General features: G+C 49.1%; 1 protein-coding gene across 2 annotated transcripts in view; it reads right to left on the reverse strand.

Moving 5' to 3' along the window:
* The window catches only part of RNF123 (ring finger protein 123), a 594,888-nt gene that overhangs the window by 31,659 nt on the left and 549,058 nt on the right, over positions 1-14,171 (reverse strand). For both annotated transcript variants that reach the window (XM_030205297.1, XM_030205296.1), the window contains exon 36: positions 11,090-11,232. In XM_030205297.1, the coding sequence (XP_030061157.1) occupies positions 11,090-11,232 (143 nt within the window). The remainder of the gene's footprint in view (positions 1-11,089; positions 11,233-14,171) is intronic.

Raw genomic sequence — 14,171 nt, forward strand, 5'->3', positions numbered from 1 at the left:
TTGGAAAAAATTCAGTCTCTCTCCTACCAGTGGGTCATCCAGGATGGGCACCTTTATGTTGTCTATGCTCTGCTGGAGCCAGTCAAAAGCTCATCCCCTACTTAGACTGGGGAGCTGGTAGGTCTTTTGGACACACTGCTGCCAAGGACAGGACAGGAGCTTGGAGGTTGGAACCATTATGGAGGGCAGGATGAGGGAGTGAACCTACAACTTTGATAGTAGTAAGCACTCTTTAGACTCCCACCCAAAAACCTTAGAAAAGTGGAAGCCACAGAAATACTGGGCCGAGACAGGGACTTGATGGTATCAGTTCTCTTCTTTATGAGGTCTGCTATCTCTTCCACCTTGTCTCCAAAGAGACTGTCACCTTGGCAAGGTACATCTGCCAAAATTTCCTCGACCACTGGTTCAAAGCTTAGAGACATGCAGCTATTAGAGTCTGCACATGCCAATACCTATGGCAGAAAGTCTGGACACATCAGGACCTTGTCAAGAATTCTTGGGTACTGGTGACACCAGGGTCCCCGAGCTCCTAGCTTTGAAGAAGTCCAATGCTGTTGCTTCTTCGCCTTCACTTGATGTTGAGAATTGGGGTCACTACTTGGCAGTGAGGACGATGCGGAATCCTCACAAGTCCTCAGTGTCGGCTCTGATGATGCTTAGCTTGAGTGGGGTCTACCGGTACTTAATGTTGAAAGGCAAGGGAGACCTCCTCAATTTCGATGTGTCTCCAGTGTGTGGTACAGCTCCTGAAGCCATAGGGACCGATGCCTTTGATACTGGTATGGATGGACCAGACTTCTGCGTGCCAAAATGTCTCACGCAAGGCCTCTTGGCTTTTCTGTGTTCTCTTCTGCATTTGAGCACAAAGAAAATAGAAGATTTATGGTCAGGGCCCAGGAACAAATCTTGTGGGTCAGTCACAGACATGGGCCTAGCTCAGTCTGTGCACCGCTTGAACCTACTGGAAGGCTTCTGGGACATCAGGAAGAAGATAGCCACAGTGAAATCTAGTGTCTTTGCTGGGGTGAAAGCTAACAGCATTACAGCAAGCAGCTTTAGAGAGAATCTACCCTTTGGAGATGGGCTGCAGACAGCACTGTCCTCCTGATTTAGGCTTAGTCCCTCCCACCCTTCTCCTCTACCCACCCACCACTAGAGTGACAGTTCTTAAATAGCCTCCCTAACAGCCCAAATTATCAATACAGACCTCATCCAATTACATCTATTTCTGAATCAATCTATTCTTTATCATAGTTTATCCCAGCTACTACTCAGGATTCCATTAGAGCAAGTAACCTTAGTGCATTCCTGATTCGTCACCTTCCCCCAGTAGCCCAGCGTACCAGATTCACCCATTCCAACATTCCAGCGTTCCAGCAATCCAATTCTGCTGACCATGACCATGGTCCCTGTGCACACTCTCTTCCTGATACTATCCCTTCCCAACCTACTTCTTAGCACAAAAGCGAATGCTACATACCTGTAGAAGGTATTCTCCGAGGACAGCAGGCTGATTGTTCTCACTGATGGGTGACGTCCACGGCAGCCCCTCCAATCAGAATCTTCACTAGCAAAGTCCTTTGCTAGTCCTCGCGCGTACCGCGCATGCGCGGCCGTCTTCCCGCCCGAAACCGGCTCGAGCCGGCCAGTCTCATATGTAGCAAGACAAAGACAAGGGAAGACACAACTCCAAAGGGGAGGTGGGCGGGTTTGTGAGAACAATCAGCCTGCTGTCCTCGGAGAATACCTTCTACAGGTATGTAGCATTCGCTTTCTCCGAGGACAAGCAGGCTGCTTGTTCTCACTGATGGGGTATCCCTAGCCCCCAGGCTCACTCAAAACAACAACCATGGTCAATTGGGCCTCGCAACGGCGAGGACATAACTGAGATTGACCTAAAAAATTTACCAACTAACTGAGAGTGCAGCCTGGAACAGAACAAACAGGGCCCTCGGGGGGTGGAGTTGGATCCTAAAGCCCAAACAGGTTCTGAAGAACTGACTGCCCGAACCGACTGTCGCGTCGGGTATCCTGCTGCAGGCAGTAATGAGATGTGAATGTGTGGACAGATGACCACGTCGCAGCTTTGCAGATCTCTTCAATAGTGGCTGACTTCAAGTGGGCTACCGACGCTGCCATGGCTCTAACATTATGAGCCGTGACATGACCCTCAAGAGCCAGCCCAGCCTGGGCGTAAGTGAAGGAAATGCAATCTGCTAGCCAATTGGATATGGTGCGTTTCCCTACAGCCACTCCCCTCCTATTGGGATCAAAAGAAACAAACAATTGGGCGGACTGTCTGTTGGGCTGTGTCCGCTCCAGATAGAAGGCCAATGCTCTCTTGCAGTCCAAAGTGTGCAGCTGACGTTCAGCAGGGCAGGAATGAGGACGGGGAAAGAATGTTGGCAAGACAATTGACTGGTTCAGATGGAACTCCGACACGACCTTTGGCAAGAACTTAGGGTGAGTGCGGAGGACTACTCTGTTATGATGAAACTTGGTGTACGGGGCCTGGGCTACCAGGGCCTGAAGCTCACTGACTCTACGAGCTGAAGTAACTGCCACCAAGAAAATGACCTTCCAGGTCAAGTACTTCAGATGGCAGGAGTTCAGTGGCTCAAAAGGAGGTTTCATCAGCTGGGTGAGAACGACATTGAGATCCCATGACACTGTAGGAGGCTTGACGGGGAGCTTTGACAAAAGCAAACCTCTCATGAAGCGAACAACTAAAGGCTGTCCCGAGATCGGCTTACCTTCCACATGGTAATGGTATGCACTGATTGCACTAAGGTGAACCCTTACAGAGCTGGTCTTGAGACCAGACTCAGACAAGTGCAGAAGGTATTCAAGCAGGGTCTGTGTAGGACAAGAGCGAGGATCTAGGGCCTTGCTGTCACACCAGACGGCAAACCTCCTCCATAGAAAAAAGTAATTCCTCTTAGTGGAATCTTTTCTGGAAGCAAGCAAGATACGGGAGACACCCTCTGACAGACCCAAAGAGGCAAAGTCTACGCTCTCAACATCCAGGCCGTGAGAGCCAGGGACCGGAGGCCGGGATGCAGAAGAGCCCCTTCGTCCTGCGTGATGAGGGTCGGAAAACACTCCAATCTCCACGGTTCTTCGGAGGATAACTCCAGAAGAAGAGGGAACCAGATCTGACGCGGCCAAAAAGGAGCAATCAGAATCATGGTGCCTCGGTCTTGCTTGAGTTTCAACAAAGTCTTCCCCACCAGAGGAATGGGAGGATAAGCATACAGCAGACCCTCCCCCCAATCCAGGAGGAAGGCATCCGATGCCAGTCTGCCATGGGCCTGAAGCCTGGAACAGAACTGAGGGACTTTGTGGTTGGCTCGAGATGCGAAGAGATCCAGCAAGGGGGTGCCCCACGCTTGGAAGATCTGGCGCACCACTCGGGAGTTGAGCGACCACTTGTGAGGTTGCATAATCCTGCTCAGTCTGTCGGCCAGACTGTTGTTTACGCCTGCCAGGTATGTGGCTTGGAGCACCATGCCGTGACGGCGAGCCCAGAGCCACATGCTGACGGCTTCCTGACACAGGGGGCGAGATCCGGTGCCCCCCTGCTTGTTGACGTAGTACATGGCAACCTGGTTGTCTGTCTGAATTTGGATAATTTGGTGGGACAGCCGATCTCTGAAAGCCTTCAGAGCGTTCCAGATCGCTCGCAACTCCAGAAGATTGATCTGCAGATCGCGTTCCTGGAGGGACCAGCTTCCTTGGGTGTGAAGCCCATCGACATGAGCTCCCCATCCCAGGAGAGACGCATCCGTGGTCAGCACTTTTTGTGGCTGAGGAATTTGGAAAGGACGTCCCAGAGTCAAATTGGACCAAATCGTCCACCAGTACAGGGATTCGAGAAAACTCGTGGACAGGTGAATCACGTCTTCTAGATCCCCAGCAGCCTGAAACCACTGGGAAGCTAGGGTCCATTGAGCAGATCTCATGCGAAGGCGGGCCATGGGAGTCACATGAACTGTGGAGGCCATGTGGCCCAGCAATCTCAACATCTGCCGAGCTGTGATCTGCTGGGACGCTCGCACCCGCGAGACGAGGGACAACAAGTTGTTGGCTCTCGCCTCTGGGAGATAGGCGCGAGCCGTCCGAGAATCCAGCAGAGCTCCTATGAATTCGAGTCTCTGCGCCGGGAGAAGATGGGACTTTGGGTAATTTATCACAAACCCCAGTAGCTCCAAGAGGCGAATAGTCATCTGCATGGACTGCAGGGCTCCTGCCTCGGACGTGTTCTTCACCAGCCAAGCTTCGAGATATGGGCACACGTGCACCCCCAGCCTGCGAAGTGCTGCTGCTACTACAGCCAAGCACTTTGTGAACACCCTGGGCGCAGAGGCGAGCCCAAAGGGTAGCACACAGTACTGGAAGTGACGTGTGCCCAGCTGAAATCGCAGATACTGTCTGTGAGCTGGCAGTATCGGGATGTGTGTGTAGGCATCCTTCAAGTCCAGAGAGCATAGCCAATCGTTTTCCTGAATCATGGGAAGTAGGGTGCCCAGGGAAAGCATCCTGAACTTTTCTTTGACCAGATATTTGTTCAGGGCCCTTAGGTCTAGGATGGGACGCATCCCCCCTGTTTTCTTTTCCACAAGGAAGTACCTGGAATAGAATCCCAGCCCTTCTTGCCCGGATGGCACGGGCTCGACCGCATTGGCGCTGAGAAGGGCGGAGAGTTCCTCTGCAAGTACCTGCTTGTGCTGGAAGCTGTAAGACTGAGCTCCCGGTGGGCAATTTGGAGGTTTTGAGGCCAAATTGAGGGTGTATCCTTGCCGGACTATTTGGAGAACCCACTGATCGGAGGTTATGAGAGGCCACCTTTGGTGAAAAGCTTTCAACCTCCCTCCGACTGGTAGGTCGCCCGGCACTGACACTTGGATGTCGGCTATGCTCTGCTGGAGCCAGTCAAAAGCTCGTCCCTTGCTTTTGCTGGGGAGCCGAGGGGCCTTGCTGAGTCGCACGCTGCTGACGAGAGCGAGCGCGCTGGGGCTTAGCCTGGGCCGCAGGCTGTCGAGAAGGAGGATTGTACCTACGCTTGCCAGAAGAGTAGGGAACAGTCTTCCTTCCCCCGAAAAATCTTCTACCTGTAGAGGTAGAAGCTGAAGGCTGCCGGCGGGAGAATTTGTCGAATGCGGTGTCCCGCTGGTGGAGCTGCTCTACCACCTGTTCGACTTTCTCTCCAAAAATGTTATCCGCACGGCAAGGCGAGTCCGCAATCCGCTGCTGGATTCTATTCTCCAGGTCGGAGGCACGCAGCCATGAGAGCCTGCGCATCACCACACCTTGAGCAGCGGCCCTGGACGCAACATCAAAGGTGTCATACACCCCTCTGGCCAGGAATTTTCTGCACGCCTTCAGCTGCCTGACCACCTCCTGAAAAGGCTTGGGTTGCTCAGGGGGGAGAGCATCAACCAAGCCCGCCAACTGCCGCACATTGTTCCGCATGTGTATGCTCGTGTAGAGCTGGTAAGACTGAATTTTGGCCACGAGCATAGAAGAATGGTAGGCCTTCCTCCCAAAGGAGTCTAAGGTTCTAGAGTCCTTGCCCGGGGGCGCCGAAGCATGCTCCCTAGAACTCTTAGCCTTCTTTAGGGCCAGATCCACAACTCCAGAATCATGAGGCAACTGAGTGCGCATCAGATCTGGGTCCCCATGGATCCGGTACTGGGACTCGATCTTCTTGGGGATGTGGGGATTAGTTAAAGGCTTGGTCCAGTTCGCCAGCAATGTCTTTTTGAGGACATGGTGCAGGGGACCAGTGGACGCTTCCTTAGGTGGAGAAGGATAGTCCAGGAGCTCAAACATTTCAGCCCTGGGCTCGTCCTCCACAACCACCGGGAAGGGGATGGCCGTAGACATCTCCCGGACAAAGGAAGCGAAAGACAGACTCTCAGGAGGGGAAAGCTGTCTTTCAGGAGAGGGAGTGGGATCGGAAGGAAGACCCTCAGACTCCTCGTCAGAGAAATATCTGGGGTCTTCTTCCTCTTCCCACGAGGCCTCACCCTCGGTGTCAGACACAAGTTCACGGACCTGTGTCTGCAACCGTGCCCGACTCGACTCCGTGGAGCCACGTCCACGATGGGGGCGTCGAGAGGTAGACTCCCTGGCCCGCATCGGCGAAGCTCCCTCCGCCGACGTAGTCGGGGAGCCTTCCTGGGAGGCGACGGCAGCCGGCACCGCACGCGGTACCGACACCGGAGACCTCACCTCGGGCGATGGGCCAGCCGGCGCCACGCTCGACGGTACCGGAGGCGCAAGCACCGCCGGTACCGGAGGGGTAGGGCACAACAGCTCTCCCAGAATCTCTGGGAGAACGGCCCGGAGGCTCTCGTTCAGAGCGGCTGCAGAGAAAGGCATGGAAGTCGATGCAGGCGTCGACGTCAGAACCTGTTCCGGGCGTGGTGGCTGTTCCGGGCTGTCCAAAGTGGAGCGCATCGACACCTCCTGAACAGAGGGTGAGCGGTCCTCTCGGTGCCGATGCCTGCTGGGTGCCGACTCCCTCGGCGACCCAGAGCTCTCGGTACCGACACGGGAAGGGGACCGGTGACGATGCTTCTTCGACTTCTTGGAACGAAGCATGTCACCGGAGCTTCCCGGTACCGACGAGGAGGACGTAGAATCCAGCCGTCGCTTCCTCGGGGCCGAGGCCGAAGGAGGTCGGTCTCGGGGGGGCTGTACCGCAGGAGCCCTCAGGGTAGGGGGAGACCCACCCGAAGGCTCACCGCCACCAGCAGGGGAATGGACAGCCCTCACCTGCACTCCAGACGATGCACCACCGTCCGACGACATCAGCAGACGAGGTCCCGGTACCACCGACGTCGATGCAGCTATCCGATGTCTCGGCGCCGATGCAGAGGGCCGATGCACTCGATGCACTGGCGGCCGAGGATGAAGCTCTGGACGCTGAAGACGTCGATGCACTCGATACCCCCGGTGCCGATGCCGACGAAGAGCCCGAGAACAAAACGTTCCACTGGGCCAATCTCGCTACCTGAGTCCGCCTTTGCAAAAGGGAACACAGACTACAGGCCTGAGGGCGGTGCTCGGCCCCCAGACACTGATGACACGACGCGTGCCTGTCAGTGAGCGAGATTACCCGGGCGCACTGGGTGCACTTCTTGAAGCCGCTGGAAGGCTTCGATGTCATGGGCGGAAAAATCACGCCGGCGAAATCAAAGGCCGAAATGGCGAAAATGAGCACCAAAACTTTGAGGGAGAAAAATCTCGACCGAGGCCGAAAAGAGGCCTACCCCGACGACGAAAGAAAACTTACCGGGGCAAAATCTGAAAAATACGGGAAGGGGCAAACGAAACCCGAGAGGGCTTCCGGAGCACTTCCCAAACAGTTTTTGAGGATTTTCTGAAGAAAAAACACGTCGAAAAAGGACGCGCGAGGTCGACTTTCCGGGGCTCGACACGGCGAAAACACGACCGATTCCGATTGGAGGGGCTGCCGTGGACGTCACCCATCAGTGAGAACAAGCAGCCTGCTTGTCCTCGGAGAAAACACTTTACACTGCTGCTACACTTTACCCTCCCCTTACCCTCATCACCTCACCTTCTCTCCTTTCCCCTTCCTTCTCCTTAGCCCTCAACCTTCAACATTTCCTTCCTGCTGTTGACCCATCTCCATTCATTTCAAATTCATGCTTAACTCCTTCCAGTCTGCCCTTTCACTTGCCAAACAGGATTACTTCACCCAATTGACAAATTCCCTTGGCTCCAACCCTCGACTCCTCTTTGCCACACTGAACTCTCTTCTCAAGGTACCTCCGTCCCCAATTCCCCCATTTCTTTCTCCTCAGACCCTAGCTGAGCACTTCCACAATAAAATCCGTAAGATTAACCTTGAATTTTCATCCAAATCCTCCCCACCTCTCTCTCCCTTAGTCCTCACTCCCTACTCTCCTTCCTCTCCTTCTTTTTCCTCCTTTTCAGAAGTTTCTACTGAGGAAACTGCCCTTCTTCTTTCCTCTTCTAAATGTACTACCTGTTCCTCTGATCCCATCCCCACTTATCTACTTAACGCTATCTCTCCTACTATCATCCCAGTCATCTGTCACATCCTTAATCTTTCACTCTCTACTGCAACTGTTCCTATGGCCTTCAAACATACTGTTGTCACTCCACTCCTTAAAAAACCCTCACTTGACCCCACCTGTCCCTCCAACTATCGCCCCATCTCCCTTTCCTCTCCAAATTAATTGAACGTTGTCATTCACCACTGTTGTCTTGACTTTCTTTCTATACAAGCTATTCTTGACCCACTCCAATCTGGTTTTCGCCCTCTTCACTCTACTGAAACTGCACTTACCAAAGTCTCTAATGACCTGCTACTGGCTAAATCCAGAGGTCTCTATTCTATCCTTATCCTTCTTGACCTATCTGCTGCTTTCGACACTGTTGACCACACTATACTTCTGGATACGCTGTCCTCGCTTGGATTCTAGGGCCCTGTTCTTTCCTGGTTCTCCTCTTACCTCTCACTTCATTCAGTGTTCACTCTAGTGGATCCTCTTCAACTTCCATCCCGCTGTTGGTGTGCCTCAGGGTTCTGTCCTTGGACCCCTCCTTTTCTCCATCTATACCTCTTCCCTTGGTACCCTGATTTCATCCCATGGCTTTCAATACCATCTTTACGCTGATGACTCTCAGATCTACATCTCCACCCCTGAAATCTCTACCTCGATCCAGGACAAAATCTCAGCCTGCTTGTCCGACATTGCTGCTTGGATGTCTCAACGCCATCTAAAGCTCAACATGACCAAAACTGAACTTCTCATTTTTCCCCCTAAACCCACCTCCCCTCTTCCCCCTTTCTCTATCTCTGTTAATGGCTCTCACATCCTTCCTGTCTCCTCGGCTCGTAACCTTGGAGCCATCTTTGATTCCTCTCTCTCCTTCTCTGCGCATATTCAACAGATCGCCAAAACCTGTTGCTTCTTTATCTACAATATTAGCAAAATTCGCCCCTTCCTTTCTGAATATGCTGCCAGAACCCTTATCCACACCCGTGTCACCTCTCGCTTGGACTATTGCAATTTACTTCTCACTGGTCTTCCGCTCAGCCATCTCTCTCCTCTCCAATCTGTCCAAAATTCTGCAGCACGACTTATTTTCCGCCAGAATCGTTATACCCACACTAGCCCACTCCTCAAGTCACTTCACTGGCTCCCTGTCCGCTTCCGCATTCAGTTTAAACTTCTCGTACTGACCTTTAAATGCATCCACTTTGCAGCCCCCCATTACCTCTCCACTCTCATCTCTCCCTACATTCCTCCCCGTGAACTCTGCTCACTGGACAAATCTCTCTTGTCGTCCCCCTTCTCCTCCACTGCTAACTCCAGGCTTCGCTCCTTTTCTCTCGCGGCACCTTATGCCTGGAATAGACTTCCTGGACCTATACGTCTCTACCTGTTTTCAAATCTATGCTGAAAACCCACCTTTTCACTGCTGCTTTTTAGCTCCCATTACTTCCCTCACCCGTAACTGTCTTATCTGTCTGTATTATTTAGATTGTAAGCTCTTTTGAGCAGGGACTGTCTCTTTGTATCAGGTGTTCAGTGCTGCGTACGTCTGGTAGCGCTATACAAATGCTAATAATAATAATCAAATGACTCAATTGTAAATATAAAGTTGTTTTTTTTAACATTTTTACAATAAAGACCTTGCTGGGATCTCAGGCCTAAAGGGGGCTGTGAGCCGTGGAAAAAATAAAGAAAACTTAAAAGAGCTGGCAAAAGTAAAGAAAATAAAGGGAAAAAATTAATAAAAGAAAGAAAAAGGGTCCCATACTACTCACTATAAAAATGAAGAGGCAAGAAGGCAGAAAAAATCTCTGAAGAGAGAAACCATGTGACAGCAACTGAAGACATGTCTTCATAGTTCTGTAGAAGAGAGCTGGGCAGGTGGGAAGACATTCGGGCATGAGTGGTGGGGGCATGTCAAAGGCTTCTAGAAGCAATTGAAACATGGGCAGCATACGCACTGGGGCTCCATTTATGTCATCACCCACATGTGAGAAGGCAATATCCTGCTTTTCCTCAGAAAATACATTATAATGGCATTAATAACGTGTACAGTTCTGGTTGCTCCATCTTAAAATGAATATGGTGAAACTAGAAAAGGTTCAGAGAAGGGTGACAAAATAGTAAAAGAGCAGGAACACCTGCCTTATGAACAGAAGGGGAAAAGAGGATTTTGGATTTAGTTCATGCTTTTTTTTTCAGTTGTAGCTTAAGGTGAGTTAAATTCAGGTACACTGGGTGTTTCCTTGTTGACGAGGGGTTACAATAGTTTATAACTGAGGAAATGGAGGGCTAAGTTACTTGCACAAGATCAAAAGTAGCCACAGTAGGATCTGAAGAAAGGATTAAAAAGTTAGGGCTTTTCAACTTGAAACGATAACAGGGGTTATGTGTGTGTTTTTTTTTAATTATGAGTGGAGTGGAGTGGTCATTTAACATTTGAAACAACACAAAAACAGAACATTCCATGACATTTAATAATCAGCAGACGGAAAACAAATCATGGAACATTTTTCTTTTTCAAACAGCACGTTATGTTATTAAACTGTAGAATATAGTGCAGAGGATGTAGCCAAGGCAAAAAATATTGATTCAAAGGAGGATTGGACAAGTTCCTGGAGGAAACATCCACAAAAAATTATTAGTTGGGTAGATTTAGGAGAGCCATTGTTCCTCACTGGAAATTAACTACAGGAAATAGATCTACTTTTATGATCAGTCAGGTACTTGTAACCCAGGCCACTGTCAGACAGGATGCTGGACTCAACGGACTTCAGTCTGACTCAGTATATGGCTTTTCTTATGTTCTTATACCTTCACAGGATGGGATACTTTATTCAAACAGCAGTGAAATTAGAGAACATTTTACCAGAATTTAAACTTCAAAAGAAAATTACAGGCAAGGTTTTGATAACCCTTTAACAAATTAAAAACAAGTAAAAGCCAAAAATAGGATCTTCTAGATCTGTATGAAATCATTTGATCAATATTAAGGCTCTGGTGCCCAATCTCCATGCCTTATTGCAACTTACAAACTTGCAGTGAAAAATGCCTTTTCTCTGTGTAAGGAAGGCCAGCTCCCAGTGTCGACGTCTCTGCCTGGCCAAGAAGGTACTGGATGGATCGGAGCTGAAAGCTAGGATCCGTCAGCAGCACAGCTGTAGCTCGCTCAGACCTGCAGACACAAAAAGGGAAAACCGCTGTCAGTACCATAACCAAAAATGGGCCACTGATAGCTTCTCACCCATTATCAGATACAGAGCCCTTGAACTGTAAACTATTATTGTCCTCCACATCCTTTACTGAGCTGTACTAGTATATACTGACAACATAACTCTTGAAAGCTTGTCAAAGATACATTGTTAGACCAATAAAAAGGTATCGCCTAAAACTTGGTTGTTCGCTCATATTTATGGCCTTTCAACAGTATATATCAGGAATAGGTAATTATCCCATGCTAACAGAAACAAACCTAGGCTTCTGCATTCCTTATGCTGTTTCCTACTATATCAAAAAAGCAAAAGGAGGAGGAGTGATCAAAGTAGAATTACATGAGCTTTGTAGATGGACTCAACATGGGCTGTGTTTCGACTATCAAGCCTTCATCAGGAATCCTCATAAAAACATACACAGTAGATGATGGCAGACAAAGACCTGAATGGTCCATCCACCCCACCCAGCAAGACAAACCCATAGCAAAAGGCATGATGTGATACTACATATATATACTTGATCTTGATTGGTCTTTGCCATTTTCAGGGCACAGATCATAGAAATCTGCCTGGCACTGTTACTGAAGCTGAATCTGACAGACCATAGAAGTCTGCCCAACACTGGCTTTGTTTCTTAATTACTGGTGTTGCCATTTAAGGATTCCTTTGTATTTATCTCATGCATTTTTGAATTCTGTTACCATTTTAATCTCTGTCACCTCCTGTGGGACGGCATTCCAGGTATCTACCACTCTCTCCTTGAAAAATTACTTCCTGACATTATTCCTGAGTACCCCCCCAATTCATGTCCTGTAGTTCTATACCAACTTCTCTGGAAAAGGTTTGTTTGTAGATTAATACCTTTCAAATATTTGAATGCATCATATCACCCCTGCCTCTCCGATACAGATAATAAATTATACATACATAAAATTATAGAATTATACACATAAAATTATAGAGGATACCTAACAAAGTGAGGGGTCCTTTTACAAAGGTGTGCTAGCATTTTTAGCGTGTGCTAAAAATAAACATGTGCTAAATGCTAGAGGTGCCCATATATTCCTATGGGCATCTCTAGCATTTAGAGCACATTAAAAATGCTAGAGGCCTAGAGCACCTTTGTGCTGGTTCCTGAATCAGTCCTCATTGCTCATTTCCTGAGATAAGCAAAGGCCAAACCCTCTTATAAATCCCACTAAAAATGCTCCATATCTCCAGCACTAGAGGTCTCACACATCTTACCTACAGCGCAAAAAGCGTGGCGGTGGATATGCAAACTACACCACTGTTCTCACAAAGTGACACCTTTGCTTCCCATATGTGGTAACCCAGCATTCCCACCAGGCCTTATATATGGAATATTCAGAAAATGGACAGAGCGGAAAGTTACCTATATACAGCAAATCATCACTGACGAGGGGAAATTGCAATCCCGTGCTACACTGCAAGGATTACAAATACTGGGACCAAATGACTATTTTCATTATTGGCAAATACGTCATTATATATCAAGCCTGCCTTGGGAAGACCTCGCAGAGGATGTACAAGAGGAGCTGGCTTCAGCGTTGTCCTTGAACTCGCAACAGAGAGTACCATTGCATTATCATCATAGACATATTAAAGACACTAAATCTGAATTAGATTATGCTAAGTATGCCAGAGACTGGGGAAGGGACTTATCAATACAGATACCAACTAATGTGTTCATGGAACACGTTCTCTCGTTACGGCAAATGTCAGCATGGGCTGCACATTGGGAACTCCAATATCGATTTGCATTACGACTCTATGTTCCCCCCCGTCGGGCATTTCACATGGGGTTGTCTACAGATGGAGCTTGCCCCAAATGTAAGGGGAGCGGAGCGACATTAGGACATATGTTCTGGAACTGTCCGAGAGTCACTTGCTTCTGGACCAACCTACTCAGGCAAATTGAGAGCTTATGGAAGGCAAAATGGAGGTGTACGCCACTATTACTGTTTGGCAAACCAGAACTTAGTAGGCCTGGGCCTAAGGGCTATGTGGCCTTCGTGAAGAGAGCTACTATGATGGCAAAGAAAACTATCCTAATAGACTGGCTAGAGATCACAGGACCCTCGATTCAGACATGGCGAACCCAAATGATAAATCTCATGAGGATGGAAAGGTTACAGACAAAGGAGCAGCCGCGTACAGAGTTTGACCATTTCATGGACAGATGGAGCCCGTTTCTAGCAACGCTGACCTCTGAATCTAGAAGTCAGTTATTGAACATGTAATAGGAAGAGAATGATAATCGTTGTACAGTGGTGGAAATAAGTATTTGATCCCTTGCTGATTTTGTAAGTTTGCCCACTGACAAAGACATGAGCAGCCCATAATTGAAGGGTAGGTTATTGGTAACAGTGAGAGATAGCACATCACAAATTAAATCCGGAAAATCACATTGTGGAAAGTATATGAATTTATTTGCATTCTGCAGAGGGAAATAAGTATTTGATTCCCCACCAACCAGTAAGAGATCTGGCCCCTACAGACCAGGTAGATGCTCCAAATCAACTCGTTACCTGCATGACAGACAGCTGTCGGCAATGGTCACCTGTATGAAAGACACCTGTCCACAGACTCAGTGAATCAGTCAGACTCTAACCTCTACAAAATGGCCAAGAGCAAGGAGCTGTCTAAGGATGTCAGGGACAAGATCATACACCTGCACAAGGCTGGAATGGGCTACAAAACCATCAGTAAGACGCTGGGCGAGAAGGAGACAACTGTTGGTGCCATAGTAAGAAAATGGAAGAAGTACAAAATGACTGTCAATCGACAAAGATCTGGGGCTCCACGCAAAATCTCACCTCGTGGGGTATCCTTGATCATGAGGAAGGTTAGAAATCAGCCTACAACTACAAGGGGGGAACTT

This window comes from Microcaecilia unicolor, chromosome 6 (assembly GCF_901765095.1).
Source record: "Microcaecilia unicolor chromosome 6, aMicUni1.1, whole genome shotgun sequence".
NCBI lineage: Eukaryota > Metazoa > Chordata > Amphibia > Gymnophiona > Siphonopidae > Microcaecilia > Microcaecilia unicolor.